The sequence below is a fragment of the Cynocephalus volans genome, chromosome 12 (assembly GCF_027409185.1).
Source record: "Cynocephalus volans isolate mCynVol1 chromosome 12, mCynVol1.pri, whole genome shotgun sequence".
Taxonomy (NCBI): domain Eukaryota; kingdom Metazoa; phylum Chordata; class Mammalia; order Dermoptera; family Cynocephalidae; genus Cynocephalus; species Cynocephalus volans.
Window position 1 is genome coordinate 22,057,004 of NC_084471.1, and position 24,442 is coordinate 22,081,445.

The window sequence follows — 24,442 nt, forward strand, 5'->3', positions numbered from 1 at the left end:
GCACCCCGGAGGCGGGGACTGAGGGAGGCGTTGGGACGAGATTACCAGGTTGGGTGGGCCCTACCTGGGAGGGGTTTGTGGGTCCTCTGCCCGCTGAAGAGATGGATGAGGACGGGCTTCCACTCATGGGGTCAGGCATAGACCTGACCAAGGTTTGTAAAAGACAGAATTGAACTTCCGGCGACCGGGGAGGAGGATGGGGAAGGGAAGTCCGGTTCCCAGGGAGACCCTACGTCCCCAGGCCTCACCCTGTTTCTGGCACCGGGTCCCTCTTGTGCAGTACTCAGGAGGGAGAGCTCCACAGTTCACCTTGGAAAGAGGTTCCTCCTCAGCTGATTAAGGAGATGGTGTGCTTCTCCCAGTCTTTGCTTCCGGTGTCCCTGCCAACCTGCCCAAGGTTGGCCCTCTGCCGACACAAGCGACCTCTAACCTTACCTCTTTTATTCGGCTTCCAAGTTTTTTGTATTTATGTGTGTTGCTTTTACCAGCTAAAATTCGTATTTGTAAATCTAGAGCCTATTCTCAAACTTATGCAGGCTCTGTCATCTTTGGACACCTGTTCCCCCCATCCCCCCACCCAACACACAGTTTAGGAAAACAAGTTAAAGGCTATTCTCTGTCCTTCAGGAAATTAATATCACAAAGCAAAATGTCCCGTTATTATGTCCAAATATCAAAAGAACTACACGGTTTAAGTTCCTTCTGTACGAGTCATGTTTGTTTTTAAATAACAGGTGCCAGCTATTCAACAGAAAAGAACGGTGGCATTTCTAAACCAATTTGTGGTGCACACTGTACAGTTCCTCAACCGCTTTTCTGCAGTTTGTGAGGAGGTAGGTCTTGTGATACTGGTTTATAGAATAGCCTAGAAATCACCTTCGCTTATTTTTGAGATTGACAAGTGGAGTAAAATAAGAATTACGGTTATTATGTATTCACATTCATGTCCTCTTGCCACCTAATTTTGCTAACACACCTTAAATTCTCTTTGATAATGTTAGGATCAATCCTGCACCCCACCTCTGCTGAATTAGTGTTCTAGAGGCCTTTGTGAGATAGTTCAGTCAGGCTTATTGTGATTAAAGAGAACAAAAGGAAATCCCAAATTTTACAGTTAAAAACATTTTTTTATTTTGAAATTTGTTATTCATTCTCCCACCCCAAAGATTTATTTTTAAGTACATATTGTTAGAGTTTATATTAAAATTATTTCACATCCCTGATCGAAAAAATGGCTAGTAGAGGTATCCAAGGAACATAACTTTGGCATCAAATATCATTATGGAAAGAAAAATACTTTCTACAAATGACTTGTGAAACGAGGATTAAGTACTCAGTTAAGGATTAGATACTAGGTCCAGGGACTCCTGTCTTTTAAATAGCCAAAAAAAGATGATGGGGAGGAAAATGAGAAACATGGGTTGAAATTGGATGTGAGAAAAGAGAAAAACTAAATTATGAGACTTAGGTGAGTCAATTGAACATTCTATCTTATATAAGGTGTAGCCTTGGGAAGTAGTTTTTGTTGTGTGTGCTACTATTAAAAAATTGCACAGAAACAGGAAATCTATTTTCACTTGTATAAGATTCCAGATGTTTATGCCTAGTTATCAAAATTTCTTCTGCCTTCTCACTAAGACGAAAGTGAGGAGATATGATCATTGATACTGTAAGGGGCTCAATTCTATATATTTTATACGTTTTTCTTTTTATTCTCAGACCTTGATGTCCAACAATGTATTTTATATGTTGTCAGTCCAGAGACTGTGTGCTGGCTTCCAATGAGTTTTATCTTGTACTGCTGCCTCTCTAAATAGGATGTAGAATTGATTGAATAAACACTAGTAAGCCAAGATTTTCACCCTTCAACTTTTATACCAGGGCAGAGTAGAGATGTAGGGAGGGACTATCCCAGGATTGTGAGCACAAAGGAGCAAATGCTCCATCCCTATAATTCATATCACCAGGTTAAAAAATAAAACAAAGCAACAAGGAAACACAGCTATGAGAGCAACTTGATTGGGCTGCCCCAAGTCAGAGATAGCTCCTCAACTTTGTAATGCCTAACAATTTTCACTGCCTGGGGAATGAGTGCTATTTACTGACAACTCCATCAAAAATAACAATAATCATCTCATTTATTGATAGCTTATGAATGACCAAAGCCTCATGATTCAGTCTTTAACCTCTCTCTGTTCCTTTCTCAACTTCCCTGGAATTGTTTTGGCTATATCACTATTCCCTATCACTTCCTTGGACTCTGGAGAAAAACTCATGACATTTAAAGGTAGTCTATCCCTTTTCTCCTTCTATTTGGATCTTATTTATATATTTGCTCTAATTGACAAGTAAAAATTGTATATCTTTGTGGTGTATAACATACTGTTTTGATATATGAACACATTATGGAATGGCTAAATCAAGCTATTTAACATTTGTACTACCTCACATACTTTTTGCATGTGTGTGGTGAGAACACTGAAAATCTACTCTCAGCAATTTTTAAGAATACAGTATATTGTTATTAACTGCAGTCAGTATGATGTACAATAGATCTCTTCAACTTATTCCTCTTATCTAACTGAAATTTTATATCTTTTGAACAACATCTCCCCAATCCTAGCCCCTAGCTACTGTTAACTGCCATTTTACTTCTGTTTCTATTAATTTGACCTTTTTACACATCAAGTATAAATGAGATCATGCAGTATTTGTCTCTGTCTCTGGCTTTTTTCATGTAACACAATGTCCTCCAGGTTCATCCACATTGTCACAAATGACAGAATTTCCTTTTTTTTAAGGCTGAATAGTATTCCATTGTGTATATATAACACATTTTCTTTATTCATCCATTGATGGATACTTAGGTTGATTTCATATCTCGGCTATTGTGAATAATGCTGCAGTGAACATGGTAGTACAGATATCTGTTCAACATACTGATTTCATATCCTTTGGTTATATACTTGGTAGTGGGATTGTGGGATCATATAGTTCTGTTTTTAATTTTTTGAGGAGCCTCCATACTGCTCCTCAAATAGCTGTACTAATTTATATTCCCAACAAGGGTATACAAAGGTTCTCTTTTTCCATTCCACATGCTCGCCAAAACTTGTCATCTTTCATCTTTTTAGTAATAGCCCTTCAGACAGGTGTGAGGTGACATCTCATTGTGGTTTTAATTTGCACTTCCCTGATGATTAGTGATATTGAGCATTTTTTCATATAACTGTTGGCCATTTGTATGTCTTTTTTTGAGAAATGTCTATTCAGGAAAGTAGCCCATTTTTTAATGTGGTCATTGGGTTTCTTACTATTGAGTTGTTTAAGTTCCTTATATTTTGGATATTAACCCCTTATCAAATGTATGGTTTGCAGATGTAATCTCCTATTCCACACTTTGTCTCTTCATTGTTGATGGTTTCCTTGGCTATACAGAAGCTTTTTAGTTTAATATAACCCCATTTGTGCATTTTTGCTTTTGTTGCCCATGCTTTGGTGTTCACATCTAAAAAATCATTGCTCAGTCCAGTGTTACAGAACTCCTCTGATACGTTTTCTTCTAGTAGTTTTAGTTTCAGGTTTGACATTTAAGTCTTTAATCCACTTTGAGTTGATTTTTGTATGTGATGTGAGATAAGGGTGTAATTTCATTCTTCCGTGTGTGAATAACTAGTTATCTCAACTATTTGTTGAAGAGACTATCCTTTCCCTGTTGTGTGTTCTTGACATATTTGTCAAAAATCAATTGACCACAAATGCATGGATTTATTTCTGGGCTCTCTATTCTGTTCCAGTGGTCTCTGCATCTGTTTTTATATGCCAATACTATGCTGTTTTGATTACTATAGCTTTGTAGTAGATTTTCAGATCATGTAGTGTGATGCCTATGGCTTTGTTCTTTTGGCTTAAGATTATTTTTGCTATTCAGAGTCTTTTGTGGTTTCATACAAATTTTAGAGTTGTTTTTTCTATTTCTGTGAAAAATGGTCATTGGAATTTTGTATGTGTAGATTGCTTTGGGTAATATGGCCATTTGACAATATTAATTCTAATCAATGGACACAGGGTATCTTTCCATTTATTTGTGTCTTCTGCAATTTCTTTAATCAGTGTTTTATAGTTTTTGTTGTACAGATCTTTCACTCCTTCATTAAATATATTCTGAACAGGTATACCTTCGGCTTGATGATTTCCATTCCTCTGGGTATATTCCCAACAGTGGGATAGCTGGGTCGTATGGTAGATCTATTTGCAATTGTTTAAGGAACCTCCATACCATTTTCCATAGAGGCTGCACCATTTTACCTGTTCCCCAATGTTTATCGCAGCACTCTTTACAATAGCCAAGAGTTGGAACCAGCCCAAATGCCCATCATCAGATGAGTGGATACGGAAAATGTGGTACATCTACACAATGGAATACTACTCAGCTATAAAAACGAATGAAATACTGCCATTTGCAACAACATGGATGGACCTTGAGAGAATTATATTAAGTGAAACAAGTCAGGCACAGAAAGAGAAATACCACATGTTCTCACTTATTGGTGGGAGCTAAAAATTAATATATAAATTCACACACACACACGCACACACACACACACACACACACACACACACACACACACACAAAACCGGCGGGGGGGAAGAAGATATAACAACCACAATTATTTGAAGTTGATACGACAAGCAAACAGAAAGGACATTGTTGGGGGGGAGGGGGGGAGGGAGAAGGGAGGGAGGTTTTGGTGACGGGGAGCAATAATCAGCCACAATGTATATCGACAAAATAAAAATTAAAAAAAAATAATAATAAAATAAATAAATAAATATATTCTGAAGTATTTTATTTTCTTTTTGTAGCTATTGTAAATGGGATTGTTTTCTTGACTTATTTTTTGGATAGTTTGTTGCTATTGTGTAGAATTGCTACTGATTTTTGTATGTTGATTTTGTATCCTCCAACTTTATTGTATTATTTTATTCTAAGAGTTTTTTGTAGAGTCTTTAGGGTTTTCTATAAACAGATTATGCCATCGGGAAACAGTTTCAGTTTTTTTCCGATTTGCACTTCTGGCAGTGGGATGTGCCTGGAGTCTGGTGCCATGTGAGCCTGACCAGCACTGGGTTTTACTAGGATGGGTCCAGTGTTGGGGTCTGAGTCAAATCTCTGTGCCCACTTCCTTCTTCTTCCCCCTTGTTGTGCTGCCTGGGGTTGGGGTAAGAGTGATACAGTAAAATAAAACTGACCTTTTTTTTTTTTTTAAAGAATCCGAACCCATGGCCGTGGTGTTGTCAGCACCGCACTCTCCCGCGTGAGCCACAGGCCGGGCCTAAAACTGTCCTTCTTACCCTCTTCAATACATCTTTTCTAATTTCTGTGTTACTCCCAGGTGCTATAATCTCTCACCTGGTTTCCTCAGCTCTTGTGAAGGTATTTTCTTGAGAATAGTTTTTCAAATTGATGTTTCTGAGGGGGAACAAGTTCTGGAAAGTCTTATTTCTCCTTCTTGCCAACATTGTGCCATTTTCTCCTTTATATATGATAATCTAAGATTGATTGTAACTCGTTATTTGTAATTCATATTTTAGCAGTGTTGATATTTATGTCAGTTGTAGACTGTTTGCTCAGTGAGATGACAATAAATAATATTTATTGTGTGCTTACTCTGTGCTGGGCATAGTATTAAGTGCTTTATATGTATTTAATCATCACAGCTCAGCCCTTGGAGAGAGGTCTGGTTATCCCTCTTTTACAGATACAAAAACTAAAATGTAGAAAGATTTAAATAACTTGTTTAGTAATTCATTTGTTCATTTATTCATTCATTCAAAATTTGAGTGCCTAGTATTTGTAGCTGCACTAGCTGCTCTAACTTGCTCACATTCACACAGATAGAAAGAAGCAGAAATGGGATTCCAACTTTGATCTATTAACTGGAAAAGCCAAAAACATCTCACTGCTGTCTTAAATTGCACCTTCATCTGAATAAGAAGCATGTTTATGTCATTTTCAAGAAAGACAGTACAGTACCTTCTTTATAGCTCTTTCAAAATCTATTTTTTATATTTATATTCTCTGCTTTGCCATGTTTATTTGATGTAATGTCTTTTTTGACGTGATAAATTACAAGGATATAATATATATGTGTTCAAACATAAAGTGCCATTTTCTCCCAAGTTAAGTGGTTTTTTGAAATGGTTTTTAATTTCAAAATAGCACCTGTTAGCCCTGTAGTTCTTATTTATTTAAAGCCTAAACAAGAATCAGAATGATGGTTTCATTAAAAAAAATTTTTTTTAAAGTGAACCTCAGCTGTTATTTCTTGAACTGGAAGTGAACTGGAGGGGGAAAGAAAACTTTTTCCCCCTAACATGAGCTTGTTTGAATCAAACCCAAACTATAACAACTTCAGTCACAGCTAAACTCAAACCAGAATTAAACAAATTGCTAGGGCTCTTTCTTCTTCAGTTATTTTTGGAGTTCTGTGATAAACTGAAGAGTATAGAACTATATTCTGTGTAGAACTCAGCTTTTTAAAAATTTTCTGCATTCTAGAGTACTTTGTAATTCTTCAATGCCTGGCATCAGAGTAGAAGAGAGATTAGACCACAGAGAAAGCAAAGTAATTGAATCAGACCCAAGTTACAAAGGTATTTAGGGTCATCTCTTCTTTCTTCTCAAATCTCCAGTAAGCATTTCTATTCTTGTTCTAGTCAGCAAAATCTTAATGGTGGTCCATCGGAACTGCCAATTTAAAAAGGGGTAGGGGGACAACACAAGTTCTATGCATATTGCAGGTAGACCTGAGCAGACACTTAATCATATATTGAATTTTAAAGTCAAAGTTACCTTGTAAATAGGAGACTCAGATGCATTTTGACTCAGACTTTTTACATGTCTAGAATACTGGATTTTAATATTCTGAAATTTTTCTTTTTTCTAAAATCTTTAAGTACAGGCAAATGTGCTGAAAATTTTCATATAACCTAGAAAATCTTTTACAACTGCTGGGCTTAAGTATAAGATGAAGCTTAATAAAACCCTTGATTACTTCCCTTTCTAGCATCGAGGACATGTACAACACAGTGGGATACACCAAGAGGTCCATTATTTTAAAAATACTGTTTCTCTTTTAAAGAAGTGGATATGTAAGCTGGATATTTTACAACCATGAAAAACAGTGTTTTGTTTTTGTTTCCATGTTCAACTAGTAACTTTATATTTCTTCCTTTGGTCCTATTTTCCTTTTTCTTTTTTTTTTTTTGTTTTCACTTTTATAAAATGTACTGCCTTAGAAATAGGTGGGTAATAAATCAAGAATTTTTCAGCTTATCTGACAAATATCATGTACCTTGTAAATTCCATTTTCCCAAACTGAGGCATTTCAAGTTTGTTTCAAATTCTCCTAAAAATAAGAGAATGGTTAAGTGGATGGAAAAGACTGTTACCTTTCTGTTTCCTCTTGCTAAAACTTTCAGAGGTGGGGACAGTTACTGTCATTGATCATGCTACTCACGTCATATCCCTAGTCATCCACACTTTAAAGCAGTGCTCTCAACAGGGGACATTTGGCAATGTCTGGAGGTGTTTTTGGTTGTCACAGCTGTGGAGTTCTACGGCATTTAGTGAACAGACAACTAGCGATTCTGCTAGACATCTTGGAGTGCACAAAGCCCCCCACAACAAAGAATTATTCAACCCAAAATGTCAGGAGAGCCAAGGTTGAAAATCCTGCTTTATGGTGGTCTGAGGATTGTAGAAGGAAAATGCAGCTGGCATAAACATCTTAGAAATGAACTTCACAACCAATAAATGAAGCCAATATACTTTCTCAAGTGACAGTGGCTCTCTGAAAAGTGTATATTTATGTATGTTATAGCAATAATTACATTGGAATAGACTCAAAATCATTTATTATACAGAATTATCTTTGAAAAGCAGAAGCTCTTTATTAATTGTGCCATGACCCTTTTGCAATTTAGTGAAACCAAATTAGTGTTTTTAAATGGATAGAATAAAATGTGTAGGATTACAAAAGAAACCAGCAATTTACTTTTTAAAACTCAAAACTGTGATACAGTAGTTGGTTCTTTATTAAAACATTAAATTATTATTCACTCGTATGTCTTAATAATCATAATTTTGACATATCATAAAAAAGTCAGCAACAATTATGATGTAATAAAAAAAAAAAACCCTGTGATTTCTATTGGTGCCATAGGTCTTAATACTGCCATGATTTTTCTTTTGACTGAATTTAAAGAAAATGCCAAATTTAAATTAGGTGTAGATAAAAATAATGATAGAATTTTTATTTCCCGTCCAGATTCACATACTCCAGGTTCAGAACCACTTTGTAAATGACTGTCTCAAAATCAGATCAGCAAAAGGCTTTTCCTCTTGTCTTGAGGTGATCTTTGTTGTGATATATTGTGCTGTTATTTTATTATCCATAAAGGTATTATCCATCTTCTCTAGAGGTGATTTTTGAGCACTAAAATATTAAATACATTATCTGAAAATATAAAATGTTTCCTGATGTTACATATCACTTTTGAAAATCATTACTTAACATATCCAGTACCCCTCAAGTGAATTTATAAGTTAATCACTAGATTCTTTTGAAAATTCTTTAAACATAATAGATATAGTATAAAACTATGTTTTTTTCCTGAAATTTTCTTTATGTTTGTCAATCTGGTTACAACATAGGTGGTAGTAGCAGTAGTAAGCAAATAAACTACCATATGAGATACCAATCCCAACAATTATTTTAAATTTGCAAAAATTATTCTCAGTCTACCAAGGATATAATAAATCATTCATATATAATCTTGTTTTATTAAAAATCAAGTGAGTTTGGTGGGGTTTTGATTATAGTAGATGAGAGTAGGTAAAATGAGTGCCAAAGCAAAAGATTGCCATACCAGACTAATCTGTATCCAAAAACAAAAAGTTGAGAATTACTGCTTTGAAAGTATATATTTTTTTCTTTAAGCCTCTTTAATCTTCTTTATCAACAGGTAGTTTTCCAAGTAAGCATTTTCATCCTTAGTCCCTGATTAAGGTCTGTATTTCACTCTTCAGCCTATGCTGTGTGAATCAATGAGTGCCCATTTAATAAGTTAGCTTTATGATCTAACCCTGAAAACATTTTAATGCTAACTTTTTAAATAATTCTACATAAGTAGCATCTACTTAGGAAAGATTAGAAAAAATTTGATTCCCGGTGTATAGCATAGTAGCATCTTAGTGAGAATTAGATTGATCATTTGTTAGCTTTGTGTAACAAAAATTCTGTTTTTGCAGTACCGAAGAATTTACCATCATGTTTTAACAATATAAAATTCTCTCAAGAGTAGTATCTGATGAAATATTGCTTCTGGGGTTGGAGTATTTGACTTCAGATTATTTTCCTTGTATGAAGATTTGGTTTCTCATCTTTAAAATTGGCATTATAGTTCCTACTTCATATGTTTGAGAGTGTGAGATTTCAAATGATGTGTTGCATATACAGTGTAGCCTACAAGTAAGGTAAATGTTAAAATGTTTACAATGATGATGATTATTGCTTAAAAGTACATATTTATATAGATATATTAAAACAAAAATTCAATTTTTAATTCAATTTTTTGTTTATTTTTGTATTCACTTTAATAACCACTATATTTATTTTTAAATAGGTTGAAAATTATCATTCACTTTATAAATTAATTTGCCTTGAGTTTCTTCTCTAATGAATTAAATGATTAAATTTGTCAACATTGAATTACCATGATTTTCAGGGATACACCTATAATTTGGAAAGGGATTCATCCATGATGTGTTAATTTCTAGATTATAATTTATGATTATATAATCTATGATGTATAATTTCTAGATTATACCTTTGTGGATATCAGGATGCTCTTCTTAAAAGTAAATGTTCTGTAAAGAAGCAATAACTGTTTTGTGGCTGCTTTCAAAAATTTTCCCCCTCCAATTGTGAGCAAAATGACCATTTCTTAAAGTGTTAAAGTTCTGCTTTTAGTCAGGATCTTGATAATATCCCAAAAAGCAGTTAGAATGCTGCTTATCTGCCAACTAGTAAACTGGCCAATTGTTCTTAAACTGTTTGATCGAATATAATAATGTTTAGGATTGGGGATTTTAAATAAAAGTTCTTATGGATCATGTTTTATGATTTTACTTTTATATGTGTGGGTGTATGAGTATATATATGGATAATTTAATTGTACAGAGTACTAGAGCCTGGTAAACTCTTCAATCTGGTATATTTTGGATTCTGATGGTAGATTGCTTCTTTTTGCTTTTTTAGTAGTCATTCTAATTTTTTCTATTTTGTTTTAATTCTTTCCAAAATGAATTGTTCATCTTCGAATTTCATCCACTCTTCTCAAACTTGCAAAGTTTGAATTAGTGACAAATTATATATGCTTATGCATTTAAGTAATTTATAGAGATAGATCCTGTTCCAGGCTGTCTTTGGCTAATTTTTATTTTGTTTTCTATGAAGAATTCCTTCATTCATCAAAAATACTTATTAAACTCCTGTTAAGGTAAGGTACTGTTCTGGGCACGGGGGATACAGCAATGAACTTTGTCCTGGGTCGAGTTTATATTCTGGTCCCAATGATTGTTTACCACTCTGATAATGAGTTTGCTAATGCTGAAAATGTAACTTTTTCTTATCAGCGAATATGATTTTATAAGATAACTGTGAAGCATTCTAATAAGATGATTCTACTATTGTAGAATAGTTGAGTTTCCATTCCTACTCAGTAAATAAGACAGTAGTATATTGGGAAATGACAAATACTTAACCTATGGTTTTGATTATTTTCAAATCTGCCCTTTCTTGTTCTTAACAGTTTATTTTAATCAAAGTCTAATCTTATATCTCTAACTTTTCTTTTCCAGAAACTGGCAGACCTTTCTCTTCGTATCCAACAAATTGAAACAACTCTCAATATTCTGGATGCAAAGGTTTATATTTTTTAATAAGTTTAAACTTTGCTGTACATAAACCATCTTTCTCAGTCATACTTTAATTGCATTGGAGAATGAATTCAATATAACTCCTACACCTATGAAGTGGTACAGTGTAGTTTTTAAAAATATATTATAATTACAAAGGAAATGGTATTCATTATTGACCATTAGCTGAGTCTATTCAAATGCACAAAAAAACACACATGGATTGAGATTTCTTTCATTATACTAGCCAAAAGCATAATGTGAGTAACGTTAACAAATTGAGCTGTTATATAGTTCATTCGATGAAAAACTCAAACTTATTTTAACAGTTATTTGATAACACAGTAATAATTATATAAAACTTTAAATGTCTCCAGAGCAAAATTTAGAAAATATCAGCAGTTTTCTATTTACACATATCTTATATGCTAATGAAGAATAAATACCAATTCTTAGTCATAAATTATGAGAGAGAACAAAAAGTAGAAGGCTGTTTTGATTTGAAAGCTTAAAGATTTTGTTAAATTTATACTTGTGTTGACATTTAAAAAATTTTTTTGGATAAATAACAATAACATATTTAGTTTTAACTTGGTTTCATTTTTAACATATTGTTCATGTGTTTTTTGTATTTATGAAGTAATGGAGACACTAGTATATTTTTGTGTCTTTGTCCTTTTAACAAAATAAATTAATCTAAAAAATACTTACTGAATATTTATGAGGAGGAAAAAAATCACATTAATATCTCCAGAATAAGGACCATAATGTCTAGTTTTTACTTTCTACATCTCCTTATGGAATTCAGTAACTATGAGGGGTCTTCAAAAAGTTCATGGAAATATGTATTACATTTTAATTCTATTTTTCCACGAACTTTTTGAAGTACCATTCAATAAGTACCATTGTATGCTTCTGTTAGAACATTTCTCTGACTTGGAAATTTAGGATACCTGGCCTTGAACATGTTCAAGATATTGTCATCAGTCAACAGTTTTCAATGAGTATTGCTGCTTGAGATCTTATTAACACTGGTTGTTTTCATTATTCTTTATTATAGTACGTGTGTTAGTTTAACGTTTGGGGAATTCTCATTGAGTTAGAGTCCAAGGCCACAAGTTAAGTTACGTGTGGACAAGTTAACCTTAGTTATATGGCCATAGAATCAATCTCCAAAATTAGCCAAACATATGACAAATGTGTATCATTGCTATCTGGATAAAATAGGAAAAGAGGGTTTGCGCAGATCTTGCAAATCTCACTTGAAATGCTTAACTATTTCAGGTTAAGATGCTTTACCATTTCAAGTTGAAATGCTAAGAATATGCTCATTTTTTTGTGTATGAGAAACACATTTTAACAGCATTCAGTGATAAATGTTTAAAGAGAAAAATTAATGAGTTACGTCATATATTAATGCAAAGAGAAGAATTTTGCCATGTCCCAGAAAATTCAAACCTAAAATGTGCTACAAAACACTTTTTTTTACAAAGTATTTTTAGTAGAAATATTTTTACCACAACTTTGTAAAGTAAGTTTTTTTATCCCCACTTTACAGGTGAGAATATTAAGCTATAAGGTGGTTTACACAGGTCACATAGCTTGTCGAGTGATAGAGCTAGGACTTAAACCTAGGCAATCTGACTTCAAATCCCTTGTTCTCAGTCTTTACACTAGTGCTCTCTATATTTTAAAAGTAACTTCTTGGAAAAGAATGGTTATTAGGTCATTTCAATTTTGGGGAAATTCTTAAGTATTTTATTTGGTAATGTCTTTCACTTTTAGTTTGTGACATGGAGAATTAAAGACGAGATTTTATGAACCTATTTTGTATAGGCTTAAAACTTAAGACAGCTATTAAACACACACATCAAGACTTAACAGTGTTTTTTATATTATCATATACCAACACTAATTTTCTTTTCTCAGTTGTCATCCATCCCAGGCCTAGATGATGTCACATTTGAAGTATCTCCGTTAAGTGTCACAAATGGATTACATTCTGAGCCCACTTCAGAGCAATCACAGGTAAGAATTTAAATTACAAGAAACATGAGCAAATCTTGTTTGAACCTGATAGACCTAAGCAGCAGCTTGGACGGAAGAAGTTAAATAAAAATGTAAAATTTTTAGTAGTAAAACTTTAAAACCTTAAAATAGAAAATGAGGTTTGGAAAAAAGCTGTTTTATTTTGTTATCTTGAAGGGCTTCCTGAAGTTAGTATTTTCTTTGCCTATAAAAAATCTATGTGGGACTAGGAAAAACTTGAATATAATTATTTTCTTCAAGTTTACTATGGAAACTTTTCTTTTTTTTTTTTTTTTTGTCCTTTTTGTGACCGGTAAGGGGATCGCAACCCTTGGCATGGTGTCATCCGCACCATGCTCAGCCAGTGAGCATCCCTATATAGGCTCCCGAGTGCGCCACGGGGCTGGCCCCTATGGAAATTTTTCTAAGTTCCTCTACGAAATGTACTTTTTAAATGTTTTATTGTAAAATTTTTAAACATACACAACATTAGGGAGAATAGTACACAACATTAGGGAGAAGTGCCCACCACCCGGATTCACTAAGGTTTTGCCACAATTGCTTCGTCTATCATTTTTGTCACTTCCTGAAATGAATCCTAGGCATCATGTCGTTTTACCCCTGCATAATTCCTTGAGCATCTCTGAAAAGTTTTGACGTTTTCTTATATAAGATTTTTTGTTATATGAGAGTACTTCAAAAAGTTCATGGAAGATTTTTATTATCTTTTAATTCTATTTTCCACAAACTTTTTGACGTATCCTCGTATAAATGCCTTTAACATACTTCCTCATACACAGTATAATTGACAGTAATTCCCTGGTTTCGTCTAACCCCTTGTTACTCAAAAGTATACCCCATGGACCAGCTACATGGGCATCACCTAAGGGCTTATTAGAAATGAAACTCAGGCTGCACCCGAGAATTACTGAATCATTTTAACATGCTCCTTAGGCTTTGAAATTTGAGAGCTACTGATCTTAGAAATACCAGTTGCCTAAAAAGTGTGTTTCTGAAGTTGATTTGTTTAAGTCAGTGTCCTAGTAAGAGCCACACTTACATTTGGCTCTTATGTCTTAAAATTAATCTATGCTTCTGTATAAATGTAAATTTTTTATTACTTTTTAATTTCAAAAAATAAAAATTCTTTATTGTTTGAGGACAATCTGTAGTGTATCTCAGTGAGGTATTAAAATCCAGAATAAAAAAATCACTAAAATGGTAGCTCACCAAAGTAATACTAATCAAAAGGACTTCCTATGTGATAGAAGTCTGCATTTGTACCTGGAGGTACTTTTCAGAGGATATTTTTTAGGTCATGATGATGTTGACATTGATAATAGCTAACACTTAAAGGGTGCTTACTGTGTTCTGGGGTATGCACACTTATAAGTCGTTTTTATAAAGTAACTCATTTAATCCTCACAACAGGCCTATGATGTATGTAAGCACTATGTTATCAATCTTGCTTTACAGGTGAGCCAAATGAGGAACACAATGGTTAAGTAACTTGCTGAAGGTCTAACAGTAATGTAAGAGCTGGAATTTTAACCCAGGCAGTCTGATCCCAAGAGTCCTAGCTCTTACCTACTACACTGCAGTACACTGTCTCCAGTACCTGTGTTCAATTCTTTAAACATATTGAGGATGTGTGGTGCGAGGCCCTGTGGTAGGAGCCATATGTTTAGATACAGTATGCATTTGAGAAATGAATTAGTAATCATTTACTTAACAATTAGATGTTAGAAACTTTAATACCCATTTAATTAATATAGCAAATTTCATTATGATGTCCACTGAAATATGAATAATATACAAGAGGGAAGTCCAGATGTTGTAGAGGAGTTTAAATTTATAGGGTTCTCTCAAATATAAACCACGCTTTTTCTAAAACAAAGCATCTGTAAACAATATTAAGAAAGTATTTTCATTCTACCCAGTAGTTATTCTTTGGTGGATATAGTTGTCATAAGTTCTATAAGATTTTTAAATAGTATCTGCCTAACTTTGAGTATTAATTTTTCCAGGTGCAATTATGAATGACATCTATACTATGTATTTTAAAACCTTTATGCGTTTGTTTTGATCCTTACCTATTTAAGTTCCCAAAAAATTGATTACTAGTAATCAGAGCAGAATTTCTTGACTTTCTTTGCAAATTAAGAATGACCTGATATATCTCTGGCAATTTTATTTTAAAATGATATATTAATTCATTTAGAGGATTTATGAAGTACTGTTGACTTCCTTAGTTTAAAAAATTGTGGTAAACTTGTGTGTTGATTAGCTTAATAAAATTGTTCACATGTTCCTGATATTCAAATCAACTTCTGATTTCTTCTTCATTGTTATTAATCGGTATGTTTTATATAAAATATTTTGAAATGGGCTTAAGTATTGCTTAATCCAGAGTTTCTGTTGACATTACAGTCAACTCTATTATCAGATAAAGGATAATAATGCACTTTTTTTAAAAAAATCACTCATTATCGCTATCTCTCATCTATACATGAGTCAAAGACCCAGGATTTGTATACTGATTTTTCCACAACTTTAATTTTATGGTTCAGGCTTTATCATTATTCACAGTAGAACATTCAATTGTCCAGATTGAGATTAATTTGATAACAAAATGAAAGACAGTTGAGAGATACGAGAGAGGATTTAATGGGCCATTCAAATAGCAAAGGTGTAACACATTACATAATTAAACCTTGTTGAGAGGTCTTCGTTATTAGGCAAAACTTAAAAGCTGTGAATTGAAATCTGTTAGGCCAGGATATAGTTCTCATTTGCTCTTTTGTGGTGTATGAGTTTATTGTCCATAAATTTTTTAAAAAATATTTGGATCTTGTCAGAACTTTTTATTTAATTAACAGTTTTGGACTCCCTGTATTTATTTATGTTACATATATACATCTGCTCACTTTTGTAACACTTAACAGTATCACATAACAGGAGAAATCTAAAAAATTTTGAATGTTTTATATACTTCAGAGTTTTTGACAGATTTAATTTATATTTTAATTATCTGAGGGAAAACCTTAGAATATAATTCACATTCGTATTCTAAAGAATATGAAGATTTAAAGATTTTTATTTACTTCTCTACATTTCAGCATAGATATATAGACATAACATTGATTTTATTTTGTTAAGGAAGTTCCTCTTAACACATATATAGGTATTGAATGGGATTCATAAAAGTAAACTAGATTCTAAATTTTCAGTTTGATGGAAAAATCAAGTACCATATACAGGCAGTCCTAGCTTTGCACTTAAGCAAGAATAAGGTTCCGACATGGACAACTTTCAGTTAACATGATACTATGCAAAGTGAAGACTGCCTGTATAAAAAAAGCATTTTTATATAAAAAGACCATTCCTCAGTGTTCTTCATTGTAAGTAGTAATTAGCATTTAATCTTATCCACTCTGTGGACAATGTTACCATAAGCTGAAATGTATACAACCAGATAATTTTGTCTGAGAAATGCCTCTCTTCCACAAATTCTCCAGGCGTTGCTTTCTAAAAAGTTAGAAGAGCCATGTTCACTTAGAATAAGATGATGTAATAAATAAGGAGTTCAGTTGGGTAGATGGTAGGTACTGAGGAAATCAGTTCACTTTAGAATTAAACAATTGATGAATCAGATAGTTTTATTAGCTTTATTAAAAGTTTTATTAAGATAATATATCCACCTATAATTTCATGCTTTATATCAGAACCCTGAGGAGAAGTAAAGCAGAATTTTAATTTCTTAATGCCATGAATATATTTGCATTTTAAGGAACATTATAGCATTTATATTAAGTGTAGCTTCCTCTGAAGTCATATTTAAGTATCTGTAGATATTTCGAAAATATATTCCATAATTAAATTATTGGTATTTAAATTTAGAAATATGATTTTTAGTGATATTTATTGCCTTAAAATTATAGAAAGAAACATCCCTTTTAAGTAACATGATAGACCCCTTTTGTGAATTGCCTAAAGATTTACATGCATACTCTCTACAGCAGAACAGTACACAAGACTCTGGACCACAGGAAAGTGAAGTATCAGCAGAAAATATCTTAACTGTAGCCAAGGATCCAAGATATGCCAGATATCTCAAAATGGTTCAAGTGGTAAGCTAATTTGGTCTGTCTTCTCTGTCTAGCAGCCTCATTTGAAATTCTTAACCCTGGAGGTTTTGTTGTTATTTTTTTCAATCTGAGAAAACTGCTAAACTGAGTGACCAAGTTTTCTATTCTCTTACTTCTTTCCTATTTTAATTAATACCCTGAGAAAAAAGTAACCAGAAATAAAATAATACCCTGAGAAAAAAGTAACCAGAAATAAAATCTTTGTAGTTAAAATTGATCACATACTTCAAATTAACAGTTTAATATAGATTCATGTAAATTTTTTGCTTTACAGAAAGTTATCAATGCAAATCTTGGATATATCAGAAACGAATGAAAGTAGATAATTTATTTGGTAAATCATATGACTAGCTTAATTTCCATATGGTAGCACAAATAATTTTTTTAAATATATTTTTATGCTGATGTTCATCTATCAGTGATCTCTTGGCCATGAAAGGTGATGCTTTTAATATTATATGACTTCATAATTTATATTTTTTTCCAAGAAATCATAACATGGCATAATACCAAAAATATTTGCAGTTGTCTATAACAGCAGAAGTTAATTTCTTTTCATTCATGTAGAAAGTCCTACTGCAGTGGTTGAAGGAGGTAGATATCCATCATTTTTCTGTTAATCAAAAAATTAATGATTTTGTAAAATTCTATTATCAGGCAAAGACATACTAATACTGAAGAACAGTTTTGTTTTGCTGTCCATGCCATTGTTTATCACCAAAATAATTTTAAAGCAAATATTCTCTGACAACCGGAGAGACTAGATTGAGTCAATTAGAAGCTACAGTGGTGATAGTGGGGGAAAAGCTTTCCCTAGCTATCAGAAGTAGATTTGTCACTTTCAGAATTCCTCATTGATGGTCAATACCCTGGGCTCTAGGCTTTAGAAAAAAATAAACTAGGCTTTGGGATGAAAATATATGAAGTTTTTTAATTAATAAGAATAAAGCAGAGCCAGTTTGAGTATGAATCATGATGAATGCATTTTTAAAGTTAGAATCCAGGAAAGCTTAAGCTTGAAACATAGACTGTTAAAAAAATGTGTGTTTCACTCTTTCAAATGAAAGAGGAGAAGCTTCAAAATGACTCTCAAAGCCTTTTTATGTTAATGTCCTGTTCCCTAACCTATATAAAATAGGAAAATCTACTTGATATCTGTTAAGAATACCCTGAAATCTTTTATGAAAAACTGTATCTTAGGATAACATATTCTTGATACATTGCCTTTGATTTTACAAGAACTTCAAACACTCTTTTTCCTGTAGAAATCCACTGTCCATTTATTCCACAAATATTTATTAAATACTTACTTTAAGGTACTATATTAGGTATTATCTAGATTTATTTATCCAGCTAAGGTTCCCAGATGACACCTGGTAACCTAATTTTTGTTAACTACTTAAACAAGTTCCATTGCTTTTCGGAGTCATTTTGTATTGTTTATATGTATACACACACACACATATAACTTTAAATAGTCATTTTTCTAATCATATGGCTTAACATCTCACTAGGAGTAAAAGCTAAAGTCCTTCAGAAGCCTATGAGATCCTATACAATTTAGCTACCTTGTTACCTTTCTCATTCACTCTGCTGTAGCTCTACTTGGCCTCCTTGATGTTTCTTGAGTAAATATGCAGAGTTCCCCTGTCCTCATGTTCTCACTCAACTCTGCTCTAGCTCTACTGGCCTCATTGATGTTTCTTGAATAAATGTATATAGACAGTTCTCCTGTCTTGGGGCCCTTGTATTAGCTCTTCTCTCTGCCTGAAACACTTTTCCCTAGATATCTTCATGGTTTGCTCCCTCACTTCCTTCAAATCTTTATTCAAATCTTCTAAGTAAGTGTTGCTTTGTCTCACACGGATTTATCACCTTTCTTACCCTGGGTGACGGAGCCACAAAAGGATTACTCAGAGCCCATCTCTTCCAAGCAGTGAGAGACCCTGAAGGGGTTAATCTCCTGCAACCCTCAAGAGCAAGGCATTCCTTCCTTGGGAAATTAACCATGAATTGGGGTTCTCTCCCCACATTTATTTTCCAGACCAGGAAGTTACAGAAAAAGAACATAGGTGGGGTTTTGGCCAATTATAGTTTAACAGTAGAGGCTGGTAATATTCAGTGAAACAAGCAAGGTGACATTCCATAATACAATTTGCAAAAGGTTAAGTTGATCAACCAACAAAGGCTTGATCTTAGCAAACACTCTCTCTCCCTACAGCAATTTCCCGGTATCTTTACATATCAATTAGTAACTTGTCTGTCTTTGAGCCAGCAACATTGCTGTGCCACAACTCTCCATCCACATCAGAGACCCTAGCTTGAGAAAAGTTTCCTGTCTTTTGCAAGGTCAACATTTCTATATGTACTTTTAAGAAGTTGGGCTAAACCTGAAGCTGCATGGCTCTGGAGGCCCTGTGAAATACATTTGCTTTATAAATATTGGTATATTCCACAAGTAAGGCCTTCCTTGACCACCCTATTTTAAATTTGTGTCCTCTGACCCAATTCCCTTTACCCCTTCCCTGATGTACTTTTCTTCATATCAGCTTTCAACATACTACATATATTACATATTTACTTTATGTTTCTCCCTCTGCCAGACTATAAACACCATGAGGACAGGGAATTTTTTGTGTACTACACTATTCCTCGTTCCTAGAACACTACCTGGCACATGGTACTTACCTATGAATGACAATGCCTGTGTTTTTCTCTATGCCATTTTACCTTTTGATAGGTTTTGGTGATAGGCTTCTTTTTCACACTAGCTCAGTAGTTTCCAGAATGAGAAACTTCCAAAGTATAAGTTCCTGGGCCCCACCCTACAAAATTAGGAAGTCTAGAGTTGGGACTTGGAGCTAGAGCATATGTATTTTGAAAAAAAAACTCTTATTAAGAACTGCTTTAAAATATTTTAAGCTATATATTAACATCATTTAAAAATTTTATTTAAAAACACTTAAGAAATTAAATATTTATTAGTTTTATATGAAAAAACAAAATCAAAAAACTCTAACCTCTAACTGTCTAGCAGTACCTGGCACTTAACTCCAGCTCATTCTTTTTGCTTGATGTTACTGAGTATAAGAAGCAGGGTGTATTAGTCCGTTTTCTGTTGCTTATAACAGAATACCTGAAACTGGGTAATTTATAAAGAAATTAAATTTATTTCTTACAGTTTTGGAGGCCAAGAAGCCCAGGGTCCAGGGGGCACATCTGGTGAGGGCCTTCTTCTTGGTGGGGACTCTGTATAGAATCCAGTGGCAACCCAGGGTATCACATAACAAGATCTGAGCCAATCTACTCTTTCTGGTTGTTGGAGACTATTCGCTTTTAAATTAATTTGGTGGAAAATAATGCCATGGACAGCAAAACGAAACTGTTCTTCTTTAGTATTAGTACTTCTTTTGCCTAATGTGCTTACTTGCTCGCTTTATAAAGCACCAAGTTCATTCCCTGATAACCCTTTAAACATTAACTTATTATTCCATTCATCGATTAATCCATTCATGACAGCCCAGTCCTCATGATAGAGTCACCTCCTAAAGGCGCCACCTTTCAAATACCATATTGGGGATTAAGTTCAACATGAGTTTGGGGGGATATTCAAACCACAGCAGAGGGGTTCAGTTTTTTCTGCCTCAGACTTTTCCTGATTTTAGCCAAATTTTCCTGTTTTCAGACCTTTGCCTCCCTCCTGCGTTTGGTATGAGTGTTTCTATTTCCTAAGTATTTCTAGGGTCCTGGAAGTGCTTCTTTGTGGTGTCTCCCTCTTCAGGCACATGGACTTGGCCTAACTTTGCTATGCTGTCATCAATCATTCTTCCGTTTTTAATTTTTATATATTGTAGTTTATATGTGCTTCAGTCATTAAAGCTGGGGGTTTTGTTCTATTTCAAGTTGTTTGGGGGTGATTTTCAAGAAGAAAGGGAGTAGCAATATTTTTACACTGTCATCCTATAACTGGAAGTTCATCCAAGTTAAATTTAATTTTATTATTTTTAGTTTATTGTGCCAACCTGTATCCCAGAATCTTATTACCCAGCTTTTATTTTCTACTGTTCCTTGTCCTGAATTTCACTCTTCAGTCAGACAAAACCACAAACCCTCCCCTAAATAAACCCTATGCTTTTCTACCTCTGAATTTAGATCCTTTTTCTCTTGATTATTAGATGTCCAAATTTTACTCATCTAACATGTTTCTATGAATGCTTCCATTATATCATTCCAGATTCTGAATTCACCAACACATAAAGCTAGAAGTATTATCTCCCTTCATTGACCTATCCAACTACTTTATCTATATTCTTTATGGAATTTATCACTTCATACCATGTTCTATGCTTATTTGTACATATTTTTATATTGCCCGTTGAAAATGGAACCGAGGAAGAATGGTGTCTTGATTAATTTTTATATTCACTTTAACATCTTACCTATAAAGTCACTCAATCAGTATTTGTTGAATGAACTATTTAATTCTGCATATTAACTCTCTTTCCCAGCTTTGTGTCACCTGGAAATTTATAAATTTGCTCCCATTTCTTCAACTTATCAATTTAAAATATTTTGTAGGACCAAACCAAGAATAGACCAAGTAGATGTGTCTCCCTCAAGTTTGACATGAATCTACCAACCATTATTCTTTGGATTATGATTATTAAACCATCTATATATCCACCTTTTCTCCTGTTTCTAAAGTATATCATGAGTGACTGTCAAAAAGTCCAGCAACATATGTAGGCTATATGTTTGACAGTGCCCAGGATTGTCTTTCCTTGGCACATGGTCACTACCAGAGTTCCCATCATTTCTGCAACATCATTCATATTGGCCTTTTTATTCAAACTTAAGTATAAAATAGTTAAATTTGTTCCCCTCATGGCTTCATTATCTATTGAAGAATTAAATTTTCAGCAAGCCATCTTAGGAATTTACTGATGTTCTAATTTGGGCAAAATTAAACTTCTAGTACATGTAGATAGGTAATGTCTCCTCATCATGCCTGTATCTTATCTTGTGCTTGTCCACAGTGTTTTAGGAAAGCCTTATCTGAATCCTCCATCTGTTCTGGTGGCCAGAAAATATGCTCCATATGATAATACAACTTTTGCCTTTTAGCCTCTCTAAGAGATTCCTTTATCCCATGTTCAAGAATTTCCGTATGTGTATATGTTTATTTATAGTTATTTTCCTCTTTCTGTTGTAAAACACTGTAAGACATTTCTTTCAATAGCCCGTTTTCATTCATGAGTTTCTTTCCACTAAGTGTCAGTGGTCTTTGAGATGTACTTATTTTGAAATTTCAGGTTCGCTCTATATAAATACACACATGCACACACAGTTTTTTTAGGCTACTGGATTTGTTTTCTATTTGTTTACATTTGTCGTTCTATTAATTTCCTGGTACTTTTTCCACTCTGTTTCCTTCTCTATTATGTTATTGTTATTCATAGATCTAGTCTTACAGTTCTAATTGAGGATTTTTTTATCCTTTGATTTCAGTATAAAGCCCCTTAATCAAACCTGTGGATATTGCTAAGCATAATCTTCTGGTTCTTCTGAACTGCTTAGCACTTTTCCAGGAGTGCAATTATTCTAATTTTGTAAGCCATCACCTAAAATATTGTTCTTCAGCAGTATCTGCATAACGAATTGTATTTGCTATATCCATTCCTTTACAAAATTATAACTTGAACTGGAAGAACAGATGACAGTACCATCCTACTTTAGAAAATGCCTCCCAGAAGTGGAGAATAATCATTAGAGATCCATTACAATCTGTACTATTGAATCATTTAATTTCTATAATTGACATGGGAAGAATGTGGACAGCTTTGTCTCTCTCTTCTCCAGGTGGTTAAATTCTTTGAGTGTGACTGAGAAAAAACAGGGTTCAGAGGGATATAGATAGAAAGAAAAACAAATTTGACCACTGACCATAGGAGGAACCTAACCCTGGCTAATTCTAGAAGGCAGTTTTGTTACAAATTGCCTTATCAACACTGAAAAGTATTTCACTTTCCCAACAAGATGTACGTTTTCATTAAAATACCTAGTTTTTCTCAACTTCAGAGGGTTACTAAGATTTATCTTGCTTGCTCCCCCACTCAAAATTTAGTTTTAGTTGTTAATGAACGGAAAGACCAATAACAGCATAATTTATCAAATCAGTTCTATTTGTCTATTGGTATGATCTTGAGTAGTTTACCACCCATTGTACATGTTACTGTTACTGAAGCTGAATTTTAGAAACCTACATTCAAACTTTTAGGGGATTATTTGTCTTAACAAAAGGAAAGATAGCATGGTCTCAAAAAAACCTATCTTTCTGGAAAAAAAAAAGTCACTATATTTATACCAACAGGATAAAAATCTATTCCTAAGATTCTAAAAATAACTGTCTCTATATCCTCAAAAGGTAATTAACAGTGCCACAAGGTTTCTCACCTCCCAGGGACAATAGTAGGATTTTGTCACCTCTCCCAGGGTGACAGAGACGCAAAGGATTACTCAAAGCCCATTTCTTCTGAGCAGTGAGAGGTCCGAAAGGGTTAATTCCCAGGAAACGAATTCTTCAAGGGAGAAGAATTCCTTGGAAAATAACCCTGAATCAGGTTTTCTCTCCATTTTTATTCTCCTGGCAAGAAAGTTACAGAAAAGGAACATAGGTAGTTACAAAAAGAACCGTAAGATAATTGTCATGGCAACAATCATTAGGTTTAGCTGCACCAAGGACATCTGCCCTTAGAGCAAGCATTTTTGCTGTGTTACAATTTTTGTATCTACAACAGATACTTTAGTCCTGGGAAAGTTTTCTGTTTTTCCCAAGCTTAGCATTTCAATGTTCAATTCTAAAAATTTAGGCTATACCTTAAACTACAGGGCTATGGTCTTGCTAAAACTACATTTGCTTTATTAGTGTTGGTATCCTCCACGGGATTTATCTCTTTTTAAATTGCTTTTATATTCTTGTCATTTAAAAATATGAGTTACTGCTCCATAAGCAGAGTCTTATACCTATAATTCCATTTATGCTGAATTTATCTTTTTTCAAAGTGTAATTTTCTTACACTTAGTAGCATCTCTGTACTTTAATAACTCCTCAACAATTTTATAATCTTTTCTCCCACTTCCTTTCTGAATTGTTATTTAGAACCATTTTATCCTTTCTAAGAGGAGAATAGAAAAGAGTTTTTCAAGCCATTTCAGCTTCTTCTCTAGTACAGAAAGCTTGAATTTGCAGACTACCCATGTAGTGATCATTCACTTCAGATAG

General features: G+C 33.7%; 1 protein-coding gene across 3 annotated transcripts in view; it reads left to right on the forward strand.

The window, feature by feature from the left end:
- The window catches only part of WASHC3 (WASH complex subunit 3), a 57,915-nt gene continuing 33,473 nt past the window's right edge, over nt 1–24,442 (forward strand). Inside the window, exons 1-5 of one of the 3 annotated variants that reach the window (XM_063075769.1) lie at nt 1–152; nt 735–833; nt 10,928–10,993; nt 12,914–13,012; nt 17,032–17,142. In XM_063075769.1, coding sequence (XP_062931839.1) covers nt 102–152; nt 735–833; nt 10,928–10,993; nt 12,914–13,012; nt 17,032–17,142 — 426 coding nt within the window. In that variant the 5' untranslated portion in view covers nt 1–101. The remainder of the gene's footprint in view (nt 153–734; nt 834–10,927; nt 10,994–12,913; nt 13,013–17,031; nt 17,143–24,442) is intronic. The other 2 variants (XM_063075770.1, XM_063075771.1) reach the window with 2 other exon arrangements.